The sequence below is a fragment of the Melanerpes formicivorus genome, unplaced genomic scaffold, assembly GCF_026170545.1.
Source record: "Melanerpes formicivorus ecotype bairdi unplaced genomic scaffold, bMelFor1.0.p_v2 SCAF_47, whole genome shotgun sequence".
Lineage (NCBI taxonomy): Eukaryota > Metazoa > Chordata > Aves > Piciformes > Picidae > Melanerpes > Melanerpes formicivorus.
This window is the reverse complement of record NW_027142399.1, coordinates 1,190,038-1,207,028: the sequence shown is the minus strand read 5'-3', so window position 1 is coordinate 1,207,028 and position 16,991 is coordinate 1,190,038. Positions and strand designations below refer to the sequence as shown.

General features: G+C 49.9%; 2 protein-coding genes across 5 annotated transcripts; both read right to left on the bottom strand.

Annotated features, from left to right (window-relative positions):
• Positions 1-2,687: 2,687 nt before the first annotated feature.
• Positions 2,688-9,770, bottom strand: LOC137451980 (TLC domain-containing protein 5-like). Of its 3 annotated transcripts, none has more exons than XM_068159976.1 (3): positions 9,725-9,770; positions 7,322-7,521; positions 2,688-6,900 (listed from the first exon to the last, which is right to left on the bottom strand). In XM_068159976.1, the coding sequence occupies exons 2-3, from the start codon at positions 7,518-7,520 to the stop codon at positions 6,362-6,364; spliced, it is 738 nt and encodes a 245-aa protein (XP_068016077.1). In that variant the 5' UTR covers position 7,521; positions 9,725-9,770; the 3' UTR covers positions 2,688-6,361. The 3 variants fall into 3 exon arrangements, with proteins under 3 accessions (XP_068016077.1, XP_068016076.1, XP_068016075.1); XM_068159975.1 differs by lacking the exon at positions 9,725-9,770 and adding an exon at positions 7,601-9,466; XM_068159974.1 differs by lacking the exon at positions 9,725-9,770 and having other exon boundaries at positions 7,322-9,466.
• Positions 9,771-12,132: 2,362 nt separating this feature from the next.
• Positions 12,133-16,509, bottom strand: LOC137451937 (TLC domain-containing protein 5-like). 2 transcript variants are annotated; one of them, XM_068159908.1, is made up of 3 exons: positions 16,429-16,509; positions 15,706-15,902; positions 12,133-15,039 (listed from the first exon to the last, which is right to left on the bottom strand). In XM_068159908.1, exons 2-3 carry the CDS (start codon positions 15,899-15,901, stop codon positions 14,501-14,503), a joined length of 735 nt encoding a protein of 244 aa, XP_068016009.1. In that variant the 5' UTR covers position 15,902; positions 16,429-16,509; the 3' UTR covers positions 12,133-14,500. The 2 variants fall into 2 exon arrangements, with proteins under 2 accessions (XP_068016009.1, XP_068016010.1); XM_068159909.1 differs by having other exon boundaries at positions 15,706-15,905; positions 16,429-16,490.
• Positions 16,510-16,991: the final 482 nt, after the last annotated feature.

Below are 16,991 nucleotides of genomic sequence, written 5' to 3'. Positions count from 1 at the left end.
CCGTATCGAATCTTGCCTTGCATGTCCACAAGCGCGTTTCATTAGGAGAGTTTGACAGGTGAAGGTCAACAAAAATCCAAGATCCCTGCACATACCTCAGCATTCCAGAAGTCTGCCCCCGCTCCTCTTAACACAAAGAACTCCCTCTAACATGAAAAGGAGAGGCACACTGTATAACACTCTGCCTACTAACCACAGAATATTGGACATTCAGATTTCAAGACATGGATTTCCCTCTCCTTGGCCACAGCTCTCAACAGAAGCCCATCTGTACAGCTGGTAAACTGCTGTAACTCTGCTGTAACTCTGCCGTTTATGCCACACACAGCACAGCTCCAGAGGGAAATACCCCTCAGCTCCGCACGCATTTGAACAGCAGGGCCAGGTTCTGACAATGCATGAACAGCGTGAAGCCAAGTTCCACGTACATTACCTAATCCCAAAATCTCACTGCCGACACAAGGGATAAATAGGACTCCAGCCAGGCTCTAAAACACCCTGGAATAACATCTATATGCTAGAAGTCCAGGAACCTCACATCACTCGGAATTAAAGCTCCTGGCTTCCCAGCACAGAGGAACCTGTGGAACATCAGGCTTTCCTACCAAATGCCAACAGACCCAAATAATCTTATTAGCTAATCCCAATCACACAGGGCACCATCTTTCTTCCCTGTAATTAAACTTACCTTGTTCCACTTCTTCAAAGCCAGGACGCTGGACTTGGAAAGAGTCTAGAAAATAGGCTTCAGGATGCTGAGGACCAGACACATCATTAAGCCAGCAGGACCATATCTTGCTTGAAGCTATATTCAGGACCCTGCTGCTGCTCTACAGCACACAGCTTTTTCCTCCTTGGAGTTAAGTGAGTATGAGTCAGGAAGCCAGGAGACTGTTCAATGGTCTGAAGAACTTCTTGTTTTGAAGGGCAAATGGAAGAATTTGTTGCCTTGCAGAAAGGGGGGAGGCAAGGGATGAAATAATTTTCTACATGATACTTGACATATACGCAGGACATTTAATGCTTCCTCTTTTGGTTTCCTTTTGAGGAATAGAAAGGCTTGGGGGAAGGGAAAAAAGGAATGGGGGAGTGCAAAACGTGCAGTCACGACTGCCTCTCCTCCTGCAGCTGTTTGCAGGGGTAATGGAGTGACAGAATAGCTCTGTATTTATTATGTATCTCTTTACTGCCTCTTCTCTGCTGTAAAACCCTCCCAGCTTTTGACTTAGGAAACAGCAAGTTCTGTGCCTCAAGAGAGAAAGGCTCCTGGGAGAAGTTCTTTCTCATGGCAGGCCCAGCAGTTGTTTATTAGGCCTTTTTTCTTTATTACTTTAATTATGTTTTATTGTGCATGTTAACATAATGGCAATAACAATTAGCTGGAGGAAATCCTTGGGGGGGGGGGCAGGAAAAAAAAAGGAACAAGAAGGAAACTTCTCCTCTGCTGCAGTAAGGAGATGTAAAATTCAGTGCAGTAAGTGATTAACATTTGCCAAAGATTTACTCAGCGTTGCCAAAAGAAGCATCACACCAAACTCCATCAGTGACAAGAGAAAGGAAGTGTAGAACTCTTATGCCACACAGTTCAGTACATTAGCTCGTGCTTATAATGAGCTGCAGTCACATTTCAGTATCTAATGCAGCAATTAAAAATTAAGAAAAGCACTAATAAACCAATGCAGAAGTAGACTCTGAAGCCATAACTGCTCTTTTCTGCAGTTGCTGAGGGGTTTTTGGTGGGAGCTGATTACACATTTACGTTAAGACAGATGCCTGTTTATGATCTGTCTGCTGCCTGGGCAGTGTTACAATGCGAAACCCAGAGTGGAGGGCTGGAGGAATCAATAAGCAATTACACTGTGCAGTACCAATTAAAAGAGATTGGGGTTTTTTTGGGTAGCTCTAAAGTCAGCACTTAGCCTGAGTTTACAGATAGTACCATCACACAGACATAGATGCTAGAAGTGGAAACTGCACATTAACCTCATCAGCCTGTGTCTCCAGGGCAAAGCACCAATGACCCTAAACAGTCTTTTGGGGTTTTTTTTTTACTGTTCAAAACAAAGCTAAGCAGCTCAAGTAAGCAAGACCCTGAAGCAAAGAGGGTTGAGCCCTACAAAGTATAACTTTTGTCATTCTTAGGTTGGAAGGGACCTCAGAGACCATTCTACTCCAACCCCCCTGCCATGGGCAGCTATGCTCTCAACTGGTTGCCCAAGCCCCCATCCTTATATCTACGTGAAGTATAACTTCTTACTTTGCCTTTAAGCAAAGGATGACACAAGGGCAGATCTTCGGACGTGCCCTTTACAGGACTCCTCCAAAGCAAGCTTGTAGATAGAGGTTTCACTGAGGTCCTCCCTGCAGAGCCTCAGTTTTCCAGCCTCCCACCCGAGGCTCACTGAGGAGCTGTTGCCATCTGCTGGCAAAGCCTTGCCTGGCACTTCTTGGAAAAGCTTCCCCACTGGCAGCTCAACAGCGAGGTCCTGCTCACACCCTCGGTCCCCCTTTGAAAGGGCCATGGCAAAGCAGTGGAGCTTTGGGGTGCTCTGCTTGCTGCACTCCGACCGCGCCAGGCTGGTGGTCTGGTCAGGGTTTGCATTGCTGTGGCCTCTGCAGGTCTGGAGGGGAAAGGCACAGGGGAAATGACTCCCAGGCTAACAGAGAAGACAGTTCATTTCTTATAATTAAATAATCTTTATTTTATAAAACAGAATACAAAGCATCTACACCATTGACTGGTGGAATGTTAGTTGCTATTACACAGTAATTCAAACACAAGTTATTATTTCACACTAGTTCTGCAGTTTCCTTTTACAATTTGCTCTATGGACTAGCTCACGTGCTCCCTAGCTTGAAAGTTTTACTTCTTCAGGGTCTTCCAGTCTGTGCTGGAGCCCACTAGACAGACTAGGAGGCCTTGCTCTGAGACACTGTTCCTAGCTCTACCTCATAAAGCCATTCCTAATAGCTTCTTATTTTCTGGTGCCCTTGTTTGACTCCTAAAGCCTCAGCATAAATCACAGTGCCCTCCCAGTTCCAAGGGGATCAGTCAGCCCTTAAGTGCATTATCTTTCAAAACATCTTCACACAAGTGTTTCATGGATTCCTGCAGTCACTAACTGCTATCTTTATTCACTTGGGCAGGTAAGGGCTCTATAGCCCCCACAGAAGGGCTGTAACCGTGCATTAAGCTGCACACCAAACCTCAGCAGAGGTCAGAGTCCAAACCATCTGGACTGCTCAAGAAACTCTTTAGTAAGTAGGCAAGTCAAGAGCTGCACTGAGAAATGAGCAGGCTGCTTTCACCCACATTTCTTCATGATTTGCTGCTGAAAGCCCTTATTTCCTGGTCAAGCTGGCTGCTGAAACTATTCTGGCTCCAGATTTCCTGCAGTGCTTACTAGGCATCCTTGCTTCAACCTGGGGAGTCCAGCTGGACAAGAAGCAGCACAGCTGATCTTTATGCACGTGTCTAGCTTGCCCTTTTTAACTCCTCCCCATAAGCACCACTGCAAAACACCTTGGACTCCTGGTTTTGTGAGGCAAGTCAGATGCTGGGAAGTGCCATGTTCAGGTGACAAAGTACTGAAGATGGGTCTGAGTGAGATGTGCTTCACTCAAAGCCAACAGCATCTTGCCTTCACACAGCACAACCTGACACAGACCACCAAGCATTCATCAAAGGTGGTTTAGTGTTAACTAAAAACCCACGAGGTAGGTAATACTGTACCCACTTTAGTAAGTGGGTAAGCTGAGGCAAAAAGGCTCCTTGACATGCCTGACAGCAGCAGCAGAGCTGGGAAGGACTCAGCAAGTCCCAACTAGCCCTTCCTGCCTCCCTTCAAGACTCAAAAGTTTTTAATCACTGTGCTGTGCCAAATGAGTCAAGTTCCCTTTCCAGGACCAGCTCACCCATCAGTTGGCTTTGCTAATCCGAAGTGCTTTGAGCTCTCCAGATCTTTGGCTGCAAGAGGCAAGGCTCACAGTAGAACTGGCAGCTGAGCTGCACTGGAGACCTGATGCTGAGGCTCTAAATAAATAAATAAATAAATAAACACATCAAGACATCAATCAGACATCAACAACACAGGAAAAGGGCTTAAGAACATACAGCAAAGCGAACACAGGAAGCTGCCAGCTGGGGGATAGCTCTTCCCTGCCAATAGGAGACCTGATGCTGAGGCCCTAAATAAATCAATCAATCAGACATCAACAACACAGGAAAAGGGCTTAAGAACATACAGCAAAATGAACACCAGAAGCTGCCAGCTGGGGGATAGCTTGTCCCTGCCAATGGGACCAGGTAAATCAGGTTCTCCCAGTCAGGTTCACTTTGTCACTTAAAAGAGGTCAGATTCTGTGCCTCTCACTTCTTTAGTTATTGGGTTGTAAAAAAAAAAGCTGCTCTTACCTTATAAATGCTCACTTTATAAAAGTGACCTAAATCCAATCAGGAAGACAGAACTGAATTCAAAGCCCTGGGGTCAAGGCATCAATTCAGACAAAGGAGAGCCAAGTGTAGGTGTCTGTCTTGAACAGGTCAGAGAAGAGATTTGAAGCTGGTTAGCTCTTCCACTTTAGCTGCCTTGTTTTGAAGACATGTTGGCCACTCTTCAACCAGAAATCCCAATTTGGATGCAAGGAAACACTCTTGTCAATCTATGGCCCTGGGAGCAACATCAATGCTTAGTTTCAATTGTTTTTCAATCATCTTTCCACAGAGCTCCCAGACACTTACCTACAGTACCTCACTACCCCCAAACACTGTGGCAGACTCTGGGTTCAGATACACTGATCTGGGGTGACACTTTCAAGGGCAAAAGAAATGCACAGCCTCCACTGCTAATGAATGGGTCTACTCCCAGGTTGATGGTTGGACTCAATGACCTTGGAGCTCTTTTCCAACCAAAACAACTCTGTGATTCTATAAATCACATTCTTGCCTCTCTCATCCTTCAAAATGAGCAAGCACAGATTGTCTGCAGATTGCTACAGTAAAAGATCTGCATTTCCTGGGTTTATTTTTTGAAGTTAGTTACAGCTTGAGGAAGGTATTTGTTTGACAGTCTCAAGGCATGCCGTTTGGTCTTGGGCTGGCTCCCTGCACTGCCTGAATTTTGGGCCAATAAGCATAACAGAGGGAATTTTGGCAGTCTGCTGAAAAAAATCAGGGCTTGGCCCATTAGCCAGAAAAATAGAAAAGACCTACTGGCAAGTCCTGATGGAGCTTCTCATCATAGAGAGTGCTGGTCCCTCAAGGAGCTAAAAGTAGTATTTGGAGGGGGTGCATAGAGTTTGAGGCTTGACAGGGCTCTGGGCAACTTGATCTTGCTGAGGATGCCCCTGCTTACTGCAGAGGGGGGACCTCCAGAGGTCCCTTCCAACCCAAACCATTCTATGAACAGTCAAGGATGAGTAGGAGGGGGGAAAGTCAGCAAAGACTTTCACAGTCAAGGATGAGTAAGAGGGGGGAAAGTCAGCAAAGACTTTCACATCAAGGGCAGTGTCTCTGTCTATATTCACAGAACACCTAGTCCTGCAAGGTGCCAGTGCTGATTACAGCTTCTGGACACTACTGAAAAACAAGTTATCAGTTATTTAGTAAGTTATTAAAAGGAATTAGGGTAGGAAACAACAATCTCCCTAACATACTCTTCTACTACTCCACCAAAGTATCTTCTCCCAAAGGAAACACAGGGATAATGAGCAAAGTGCAGGTAACAACCATCATTTTGCATTTATATAGCACCCCTCAAGTAAAGATCTGAAAGTGCATAACACAGATGGATCAGCTCCATCACCCCAAATTCACAGATGGGGAAATTAGGCACAGAGTTAATTATGTGACTTGCCCAAGGCCACATAATGAGTTGGTGGAAGAGCCAGGAATCTCAGCTCTGATGAAACACTGGGACATGCTTCTTCCTAACAGTATGAAGAGCCACTTTAGCTGTCTAGACTGTACAGGACACTGAAGAGGAAGATCTGGTATGGTTTTCTCCTCTCTCTTCACCTCTCTTCCAAGAGTCCAGCAGTGCTGAAGGAGTTAGCTGCTAACATTACTACTTACACCTGCACTGCTGGACTAGTTGTGTTTGGTCTGTAAAATTAGCCCTTCTTTCACTGGCATCATTTATTGTGTGCTACGTTCATACTGAGCCAGCCTCTGCCAGGCCAAACACTGCAGGTCCAAAGAATCCGTGGCACAACTCCATGGATTTCAGTGGAGTTATGCCAGGGATAAATTTGGCTCCAGAACTGCTAACGTGTGTTGGCTTCTCTCCTGACAGTGGCATTTCAGGCATGATCCCCTTCTTGCCAGACTGTGAACTCAAGGAAGTCTTTACTCAGCATCCACTCAGTGTTTTTTCAGATGGCCATTAGTTTTCAAGTGTAACTCCTCACTCCTCTGACTCCTCCAGGCATGGTACTTCTTCATGCTCTTCCTCCTAGCGAAGCGACAGATGCTGACCATGAACACCCAGGAGACAGCGTACATGATGACACCACCCAGCTTAATGTACCACCTGGGTTTGGGAGAAGCAAGCTCACAGTACATCAGCCAGGCCCCCACGCCAATCCTCACCCCAGTGAAGAGGACCACAAAGAAGAAATCCACCAGGTCTCCTGTGAAGCTGTGGTAACATCCCATCTCCTTCAGGAACCAGCGGGCCTGCAGCAGTGGGTTAGTGATCTCGCTGCCAAAGATGACAGCATTCACCTCTGCAGCTGACTCCCCGAGTGCCAGTGATGCTGTGATGCCCAAGATGCTCACCAGATGGTGGGCCAGCATGAGGGCACCCTCTGTCTGGAAGTATACACACCAACAAAGGTCAAAGAGGAAGTAGCCCAAGCTAAGGCACAGCCCGAGTACCTGCAGAGTTGTGTTTGGTGATCCTGAAACAGAAAGACACCAGACAGAGAGCTTTAAAGCACAGAGGCAAGAAGCAGGTAGGATCTCAGACAAGGAAGGGGTATTCACCTTCAGCACTGGCAGGCTGCTGTTAGCTTGTCCTGGTAACAGCTCAGCTGGAGAAGTCAGACAAGTCACAATAGCAGAGTTGTTTGTCTAACAGCTGCACACACGTAATGGCCACATGTGATCACATACTCTGCCAGACTGCAGCTGGGGAGGGCCACTCCACTAACAAAATACAGTACCAGTCTCTCCACTTCTCTAGTATTTTAAGTCACAAAGCAGCTCAGATACCATTGCAGTCATCACTCCTCAAGCAGGCTGGCTGCTGAGGTGGAAGGAGAACCCTGCTCTGTGCCATCACCCACTGGGGGACTTGGGACCACAACTTTGATTACCTACCTGGGTGACTCAAAGGCCAGGGACCATCAATGAAGCCAATGTAAGCAGAGAGACAGGTGGCAAGGATGCCATGGGTCAGCGTGACCAGCCTGCAGCTCCATTCGTAACTGCGGTGCTTGAAGCGATGGCAGAACCAGGCATAGAGAGCGAGCCAGGCCAGCAGGCTGCAGCCTACCCGCAGAGGCAGGGGGAACAGCATCCTGTCACAGGAATGGAGAGACAAAATGGATCAGGAGATCCAGCATCTGACAGTTGGCACAACCCAGTGCTGTAGCTCACCTGTCACCATCCCAGCACTCAGTGGCAGTGCTGTTTCCCGATGGTGTTACTTGCTCCTGATCACTTTCTCTCTGCAGAGGAACTGCAGTTTCTCTGGGGAAAGGACTACATCAAAGAAGCCTGGCACTGGGAATGAGGGCACATTACCATGTGGCCACCAGCACCCTGATCCCACCAGTTCACCTCAGCTGTAGGAAGATGCACTGAAAGCAATGACCTTGTAAGGCAGTAGGTTCCTAGCCTGGTTGAACAGAAAACACCACAACTTGGTAAAGAACCTCAGAAGACTTCCCCAACCAGTCTACCATGCAGGATCTGCTGGATATGTTAGTGCTCATCTGCACTGCCTGAGGGGCAAGCTGAGGAGTGCCACATCCAGCAATAAGGCTTTGATCCAGAGCTACACCTGTCCCTGTATTTTAGTTCCCTGCCCACAGATCTGCATTTGCCTGGTCTGCTTGTGTTGCCCCACCTGACCTCCTCATCCTGTCATGCTGTTTGTTAGCTTAGTTCCTTCTCTCCTGAAACACAAATAAAAAACCCCAAGAGAACTCAAAAAACATAGTCTCTCACTAAATCCACTACTAATTAGTTTTCCAGTGCAGTGACACCAACTGCAAAGAACTCAAGAGAAACACAAAGGAATGGATGCCCCCTCCCTGGAGGTGTTCAAGGCCAGGCTGGATGAGGCCTTGAGCAACCTGGGCTGGTAGAGAGTGTCCCTGCCCATGGCAGAGAGCTTGGAACTGGATGATCTTTAAGGTCCTTTCCAACCCAAACCTCAGTGTCATTACTCTTGAGCTTCAGGGAAGCACATCAAAAGAAGTTGAGTCACACTCTGGGATACTCAGAGTTTCCAGTTGTGTAATAGCAAAAGTGCCACTGGTCCTGCTGGTATCTTCTGACCAGCATGCTGGCTTCACACCCAGGGCTGGGGAACACCATGAGGACTACATACACATGGCAAGGACTCAAGAGTTGTGATGCTCAACCTTCCTGTTTGGCCTGTTGCAAGTATCACCAGGAATGACTGAGGAGGCTGGGTAAACAAAACCATTATGGGATAATGGCCCTTGAGAACATGGGTGAATAACACAAGGAAGTGATTAACTGCTTGGATTAGATGCTTCCATTGACATCCCTTGTACTCGAGGTCTGTATGCATCTAGAGTCAGGGCAGGAGGAATTCTGATGTGGCAGAAGGGATTGAGCAGCTGAAGAAGGCTGCCAGAAGCAAGAGGAACGACCTTTTGAACATTTTGAGGTGTTTTCCACACCTCAAAGTTATTTCTCCATCCCCTGGAAAGAAAGAAGGGGGCTCTCTTCCAGTTGTACCTCAGAGCTGAGCATCTGTCCTTAGCATATACAATATACATTGCACCTGTCCCTGCACGCTGGAAAGGGCAACAGCCTTTAAAATCAGCAGTAGTATATTTTGCACCACCAGTAGCAACGAGGTCATGTACAGAAACATGGGGTTGCAGCCAGGATATTGATTTCATTCACCCACCCTCAGAAGATTACTTAATTCCAGCCTTCCTGGATGCTAGCAACGTAATCTCTGCACCTAGTCTCCTGCTCCAGACTAATTAGGAACTGTCTCTCGTTCTAGGAAAGGAGAACAATCAAAGCAAAGTCATCTTTGCATGTAAGGATGCAAAATAGAACACAGTAACTACATGACCCTAAAAACCTGGTCCAGAACAGCCCTGCTCTCTCTCTCTAACAGCTTAAAACCGAGATGGGCACCCCCAGCACAGCACCATTACCTGCTTTTGAGGTTATTTTTAGTTGGTTTGGTGGGTGTTTTTCTTTGTACAAATGAGAAAATGGAGGAGCCCAGAGAGCCTAAACAACCCGCCCCAAAACACAGGCACCCCTTGCCAAACCGACCCGGACCCTCCCGCCGCCAGCTCCCCCCTTGCTCTGCGGGATGCCGACCCATGGGCCCGGCGGCCAGCACCGCTCTGCTCCAGCCGCTACCGCAGCTTTGCGGGGCCCGCAAAGCTGCTCGGGGGAAGAGGGCCGCTGCTCGGGCACGGCTGCGGAGCGCCCGGCGGCTGCCAAGCCTGGCCCTTAACCCCCGCCCCGCTGCCCGCAGCCCTCCCGGCCCCGCGCACCCACCTGCAGGGACGCCGCTGCTAGCGCCGGCCCCGGCGCTCGGGAAGAGGAAACGGCGGCGGCCGCGCCGGGCGGCGGCCGAGGGGCACCTGCTGGCGGGGAGGAGGGACGGCAAGGGCTGCGGGAAGGGAGCGGAGAAAGGAGGGGGCGGGCGGCAAGGGAGCGGAGAAAGGAGGGGGGAGCGGAGAAAGGAGGGGGAAGCGGCAAGGGCTGCGGGAAGGGAGCGGAGAAAGGAGGGGGAAGCGGCAAGGGCTGCGGGAAGGGAGCGGGGAGCGGCAAGGCTGCGGGAAGGGAGGGGGGAGGAGGAAAGAGCAAAGGGGCCGCAGGGCTCCCGGCCAGCCCTTAGCACAGGGGGCCCCGCCACCCTTTTGAGCGTCGCTCCCAAAGCCAGCCAGGAGATGGTGATCCTCGGTGCTGGCCCTGTGCTTACAGGGCTCTCTGCCTGGTCAGTGCCCAGCAGTCTGTTGCTCATAGAAGGGGCAGGTCATACCCGCACGGGCACGCACATACCGCATCGCTATAGCCTGTGGGCAATGGAAATGAGTCCCACGCACCTCCGACCCGCCCCGATAACCTCACGCGTCCCAGAGATAAGCAGGCATGAGCACACAGCTGCGGGCGGATGTGGGCTTGCTTTACTCACAGCCAGGCAGCACCTGATGTGAGCAGGCTCCTCTACAGAAACTGCAGGACGGCGTCTGAACGGCACTGGCTCGAAGGTAACGCAGCCCGCGGGGTTCATCGGCCAGGCACAGCACACAGCATGCAGCTTCAGCAGGTTGGGAAAGCTCACAGCCCTGCCCTCAGCCTACCGCTCATCCACTGCTTATGCAGCAGTTACAGAGCCCAGCAATTTCACAGCATCACAGAACGCCAGGCTGGAAGGGACCCCAAGGATCATCTGGTCCAACCTTTCTAGGTAACAGTACAGCTGAAACGAGCTGGCCCACCACCCTGACAAGCCGAGGCTTCACACTGTCCAGTGGAGGGGAATCCACTGCTTCCCTTGGGAGATGGTTCCAATGTCTGTTCACATGGAGAAACATTTTCTCCCCTGGAGTCCAATAGGAATCTCCCCATTGGTAACTTGTCCCCATCACCCTTTGTCTTTTCCATGGGACTCCTTGTAAAAAAGGCAGTCTCCATCCTCCTGGTAGCCACCCTAAGGTCTTCCTTAAGCCTTCTCTTCTCAAGGCTGCACAAACCCAGCTCTCCCAGCCTTTCCTCACATGGCAGGGCTGCCAGGCCTCTGATCATTCTCATGACCCTTCTCTGAACACATTCCAGCCTGTCTGCATCCTTTTTTTTGTACAGCAGGGGCCAATTTCTTCTCACTACAAGCACTCAGTGCTATAAACCACATCTTTTCTTTCTCCCACCCTCATCTACACCCAGAGTAGCAAAACACAGGGCTTGAGCAGGAGGCCTAAAGTTCACCAAAACTTCTCCAACCAGCACACATACTCCTTTTGTAAGTTGCAATCAAAGCAATCTCTCACACCCAGAAATAGGGATTTTCCTTTTTCCTTCATCCTGACAGTTTTTACCCTTTTGAAATACAGCTGCTGGGAGTGGCTTGTCCTGCCTCTTACAGCACTTGTGACAACCCTGTTTTCAACTGGCTCTCTCTCCATCTCACGTTCCTAGTTGGGGCCAGGCACAGGTTCCTATTGCTACAAGATGCTCATCCTTCAGTTGTTGCAGCACAACATCCTCACTAGCAGTAACAGTGCATCTGCTCTTCTGACCAATCTCATCTTGCTAACTAGGGACAGAACAAGAGGGAATGGCCTCAAGCTGCACCAGGGGAGGTTCAGGCTGGGCATCTGGAAAAATGGTTTTCAGTGAAAGGGTTGTGAGGCACTGAAACAAGATGCCCAGAGAGGTGGTGGAGTCATCTTGCCTGGAGGAGTTTAAAAGCCGTGTAGATGTGGTGCTTGGGGATATGGCTTAGTGATGGACTTGATAGGGTAGGGTTAATGGTTGGATGTGATGACCTTGTAGGTCTTTTCCAACCAAAATGATTCTGTGCACTTTTGCTGGACCAGGCCCCAGGCCCTTTCCCCTAGCTTCAATAGTAACCAAGATGAAGCTGTCCTAGGATTTAGCTTCAGGCAGAACCCTGAGAAAGAATTATGGTGGTGTGGTGTGGGGGGCTGTCCTTGGTCATACAATCTCCAAAATGTGCATGTAGTGAGATGCAAGGTAGCAGGTTAAATCATCTCCCAGTGGATTGTACTGGAAGTGAGGTGCAGCTTATACACTAATTTTCTTGTTTGCTTTGTGCAGAGTCAGCTGTTTAATTGGGCAGGCTGAGTTGCACTGGCTCGCTCCGCCTGCAGATGAACAGCATTCAGCAAAACAGCTCAGGACAGGAGCCTCTGCTAACAGTTCTTTGCACACTGCTACCCAGCTGATTTATTTTTTCATAGTAATGGCCAAAAATAAACTGGAAATGGACAAGAAGTGAAAATAGACAAAAGTATTCTGTTCCCAGCTGGAAACAGCACTCAGCAGTGGCTTAGTACGTTTCATAACACCCAAGGTGTTGTCATGCTTTCAACTGCTTCTCCAAACACAGTGTAGCCAAGCCACCCTGCAACCCAAGCTGCCCAGATTGGTCATTTCTAGGAGGAAATGCATCAACAGGCAGGCACTGGTGCTGCAGAAGAATAAAGAGCAACCTGAGAGGTAGGCTATGACCAGAATTTAACAGTTACCCTGTGACCCTGTGTCCATCAGGAGCAAACACTTCAGCTCAGTGGCCCATTCTTAAGCTCCCTGCAGTATGGACTGTGACTTGTTGGCAAGGCAGGTTATGGGTACATGAGTCACAAATCTGAGCTGCAGTTTACCTTCATCTGTCCTTCAAACCTCGGGCCTGAGCTGCAGAGCACATGGCTCAGTCTGTACTTGTTTCCCTACCAGCTCACTCCTTCCTGAACTGCATGAAGGGCATCAGCCAGAGCTTTGGCAGTGCCTTACTAGCCTTAGCATGCGTAGGCTGCCTTCAAACTTGTTTTCCTCAACATTAGTTGTGTGCTTAAGACTCAGCACAAAAGAACATAACAGCAATGTCTTTGTTTTTCTTTAAAAAACCCATAAAATCTTTATTAGAAGTCTCACCACTCATAGGAGGTTTCAGAAGAGCACAGTAACTCTTTCAAGAGAGCACACCTCACAAGGCCAGGCCCTCAGAGCCACGCTGGCAGCCTTGCAGGAGAGCAAGCCTCCTGCTTTTCTCAATGTATTAGCCTGGTAACTTGCCTGGATTCGCAGCTGCAAGGCATTCAGAGGGCATGTCAAAAGTCATGTTATTCCGTGCCATTTTTTAATCTCTCCAGACACCTTATTCTAACCCCCAGCTCAGGCAGATATCTGCCCTGAACAGTGCCAAAGTTGGTGAGATAAGAGGCATGGAGGAGCTATGGCAAGGCTGCTTCCCCACAGAAGACACGTTCCCACTGCTCCCCTTCTTTACCTCTGCAGCAGGGATGAAACCTCACTCGAGTAAGAGTCACATAGGCTGTTTAAGGGGCTGTCCAGAAGAAGCTCCTCTAAACAGTCTTTGAAAGCAGGAAGGAAAAGAAACCAGCCTTCCTAAGCCTGAGGGCAACACAAGGCCATTTGCCTCTCAGATGCAAGCAAGGCTTTAAGTGGAGGGTAGAGCTGAACTGCAGCCTTGAAGAGAGGGAAAATTCACATTAAAACCCAAGAAGAAATGTCAGGACACAATTCTGAGAGGTAAAGAAAACAAGAGAACTGGTCCATGCTCCAAGACCTGCTAGTATGGAGCAGATGTAACACCAAGATCTGCCTCAGCTTCACTGTCACCTCTGAAAACAGTCATTTATTAGACTTGTTAGCCATGGGTTCAACATTAGTCTGTAAATGAGCTAACCCCAAGACAGAAAGGGCATCCAGAGAGGGATGTCTTCTGTCTCTCACCCACAAAATGCCTGATTTTCTTTCTTTCTTTGTTTTTAAAGCAACCCAAGGCCAGGTGAACACCTGCTGATAGAGTTTATTGGCACAAGCCTAATTCCTGACTCGTTGGCAAGGGCCTGAGACAATCCCAGTGAAGTCACACTGCTCTGAGATCAGTATCTGCTTGAATGCAAGTATTGGAAACGAGTTAAATAAATAGATCATTAAAAACAAGGAGGTAAAACATTGCCTCACCTCAAGTACCATCACTTCACACACTCAAAGGATAACTTTGCTGCACCCCTGCAAGCACTTGAATCTTGTTCAGGGGCTTTCATTCAAGTATTTAGTCAAGCATGCTGTCCAGCCCCAGGATTAAGGGAGAGTGAGGCTCAGTGAATCTTTGCTAGGTCACACCCCTCCCCACTCCCACTGGCAGGAAGATGGAATTGTTCAGATTTGATTTTCTGGGTCTACACTGCAAAAATGATTCAACCTCCTCCAAAACCATTACAGAACACACAAGACTGTGCAGTTATTGGTTGCATACTGAGGAGGTCTGGCATTGCCACCCTCCTTGAGGCTGTACCATTGCTGGAGAAGTCAGGGTGATCAGAGTTCAGGAGACATGCCAGGTTCCTCACATTTCCACTCAACCCTCTCCTTCTCCCAGATTTCCACTCAAACCCCTCCTTTTCCCACGTTCCTAGCACTTATTCATCACCTCCAGGGGTAGCAGACCACCGCCAGTGCCGGAAAGCCAGCGCCACATCGCTTTTAGGGGTCGATTTGACAGGAGTAGACTTCAGTAGCCAGGACACTATAGCCCAAGGGATTGTCATCCAAACCCCATCATTGAGCCGTCCAGTGCCCGTTACTTTTCACAGGTGCACCCACACTCCTCAGGCCCGTCCAGGAATGATACTTTTTCACCATTTTCCTCCGGACAAAGCGGCAGATTTCAATCATGAAGGCCAGAGATACAATGTACATGGCCAGGCCTCCAGCCTTGAGGAGCCAGCTGGGATCAGGGGATGTCACCATCGCATACATGAGCAAAGCTCCTCCTCCGATCCGCAGCACCAGGAAGAGGAACACAAAGAAGAAATCCACCACCTCTCCCAGGAGAGTGTGGTAGCAGCCTGTCTCACGCAGAAACCAGCGGGTCTGGAGCAGTGGGTTGGTGATCTCACTAACAAATACAACAGCCGTGACTTCCGTAGCAGACTTCCCGAGGGCCAGCACCAGGATCATGCCGCAGATGCTCAGTGTGTGGTGGAACAGCATTAGGTACCCCTCTGTCTGGAAATAGAGGCACCAGCCCAGGTCAAAGAGGAAGTAACCCAAGGTCAGGCACAGCACATGGATCTGAAGAGATGTGTTGGGTGAGCCTGAAATGAAAGATGTGCACATCAGCCTGGGGTCTTAAGACAGTCTTCTGCAACATGCAGCAATGCAGGTTGTGAGCATAACTCTTTCCTCCTTAGTTTCCAGCCCATGGGCTAAGTGTCCAGCTGGAAGGTTAGATCCCTTGTTCTGCTATCCCTTCACCTTTCAGCCTGCCCAGCAAAGCCACCCAGGCCATCCCATCCTGCCACACTTCTGTTTGTCTTTTTCTCTCCACCCTTTTAGAAAGTAGGGATGGAAAACCTGAGCCAGATAGAAAACAGCAAAAAAAAAAAGCCCACCCACCAACCAACCCACCCAAAAAACTCCCCAGCCAAATGCCAGGAGTTACTACACCCTTAAAGACGTGAACAGCACTTAGTCTGTTCTCAACACATTGCTGCTACACCCAGTGCTGCAATAAACTCAAGCTGCCAGCCTGAAAATGTTCAGTGTGCACAGGGCTAAAACAAAAACTAAATTATTAACAGTGAGAAGTGGAAAGGGTTGGAGAGGAAGCAGGGGAGTTATACAAAACTCTGCCCCAAACCACACATATAAGAGAGCAAACAGCAAAAGCAGTCAGCCCCCCGCCTATTCCACCTGTATGAAAGCCAGACATGACCCCACCGTATGACAAGGAGATGTGTCAGGGTAAGCTACAAGCATACCTGCATGGGTCAGAGGCCAGGGGCCATCCAGGAGAGTAACATAACCAGAGAGGCAGGTGACAATCACCCCATGCAGCAGGGTGACCAAGCGACAGCTCCACTCGCGGGAACGGTGCTTGTTCCAGTGGCAGAAGGAGATGTACAGAACCAGCCAGGCAAGGAGGCTGCAGGTCACCTCGAGAGGGACAGAAACCATCCTGCTGAACAGAGAGCAAGGACGTTAGGAGCCCAGCAGACCCCTAAACTGTTTGTGCAGACCCTCATCTTGCTGTGCAGCCCAGTACATAAGTGGAAGCCCTGGGGAAAGGGGGAGCAAGCAAACCCAAAGCATACACAAGCAAAGCAAACCAAACGACCACCCCCAAGCATGCCTTGTGGCCTTCCCAAGAGCCTGCTGCTCTCCTGAGATCTATTCAGCACCATTTCCCTACACCCCTCTCCTCCTTAACAAGCCCCAAATATGTCTGGGCATAAACAAGATCCCAGCACCTCCCGAGCTAAAGTGTCCCTGGCCTCCCCGGCCGCCGCTCCCCTCGGTGGGGGCAGTGGACAAGGACCAGATCTCATTCCCCAACACGCATGGGACGGGGGGCGGAACAGGAGCTTGCCCCGGGGTTCCCCAGCACCCCCACCCCCGCCCGCTCCTTGCCCCAGGGATCCACAGCAGCAACCCACCCGCTCCTTATTCCGGGGTTCCCCAGCATCCCCCCGATGGCTCCTTACCCCGGGCTCTCCACGCCGGGACCAGCTCTGCGCACCCGGGACCTGCCGCCCGGCTGCAGGCTCCAGCACTGCCCGGGACGGGAGGCGGCACCGGCGTCCGAGAGGCTTTTATCTCCCCTCCCCTTCCCTCTTCTCCCCGCCCCCGGCACGGCAGCTTCTGCCGTGGAGGATTCCTCTGGTTACGTCGCCAGTTCCATGCTGCCCTTGCCCCGAGACTGCGCTGGGCATCTCTTGCCCCCTGCTCCCCATCCCCGTTTGCTCTGCCTCGGAGCGCAAAAGGCTGCGTGCCCCGGGGCAGGGAGAGCTGCCGGGGCCAGGGGGGAGCAGGGGGTCAGGAAAATGAGGACAGGCGTTTGAGGGGTGACAGCCAGGCTGGAAGCTCCATCCAGCTTCAGCGCTCCCCCTGCCAGACTCACATAGGGTCCCCAAGATTTAAATCGGGCTGAATGTTTGTCTCGTTGGTGAAGTAGAATGCAATGGAGAATAAAACTGGATCAAGCAAGGGGGTGGTGGTGCTGGTGTGATATTTTTTCTCCCCTTCTGTTGTTCGTTTTTTAACAAGC

Excerpts from the sequence above, each read along its gene's own strand:
- LOC137451980 (XM_068159976.1), bottom strand. The coding sequence starts at position 7,520 with ATGCTGTTCCCCCTGCCTCTGCGGGTAGGCTGCAGCCTGCTGGCCTGG. Across the intron at positions 6,901-7,321 it reads CTGGCCTTTGAGTCACCCAG|GATCACCAAACACAACTCTG; the intron begins GTAGGTAATCAA and ends TTTCTGTTTCAG.
- LOC137451937 (XM_068159908.1), bottom strand. The coding sequence starts at position 15,901 with ATGGTTTCTGTCCCTCTCGAGGTGACCTGCAGCCTCCTTGCCTGGCTG. Across the intron at positions 15,040-15,705 it reads CTGGCCTCTGACCCATGCAG|GCTCACCCAACACATCTCTT; the intron begins GTATGCTTGTAG and ends CTTTCATTTCAG.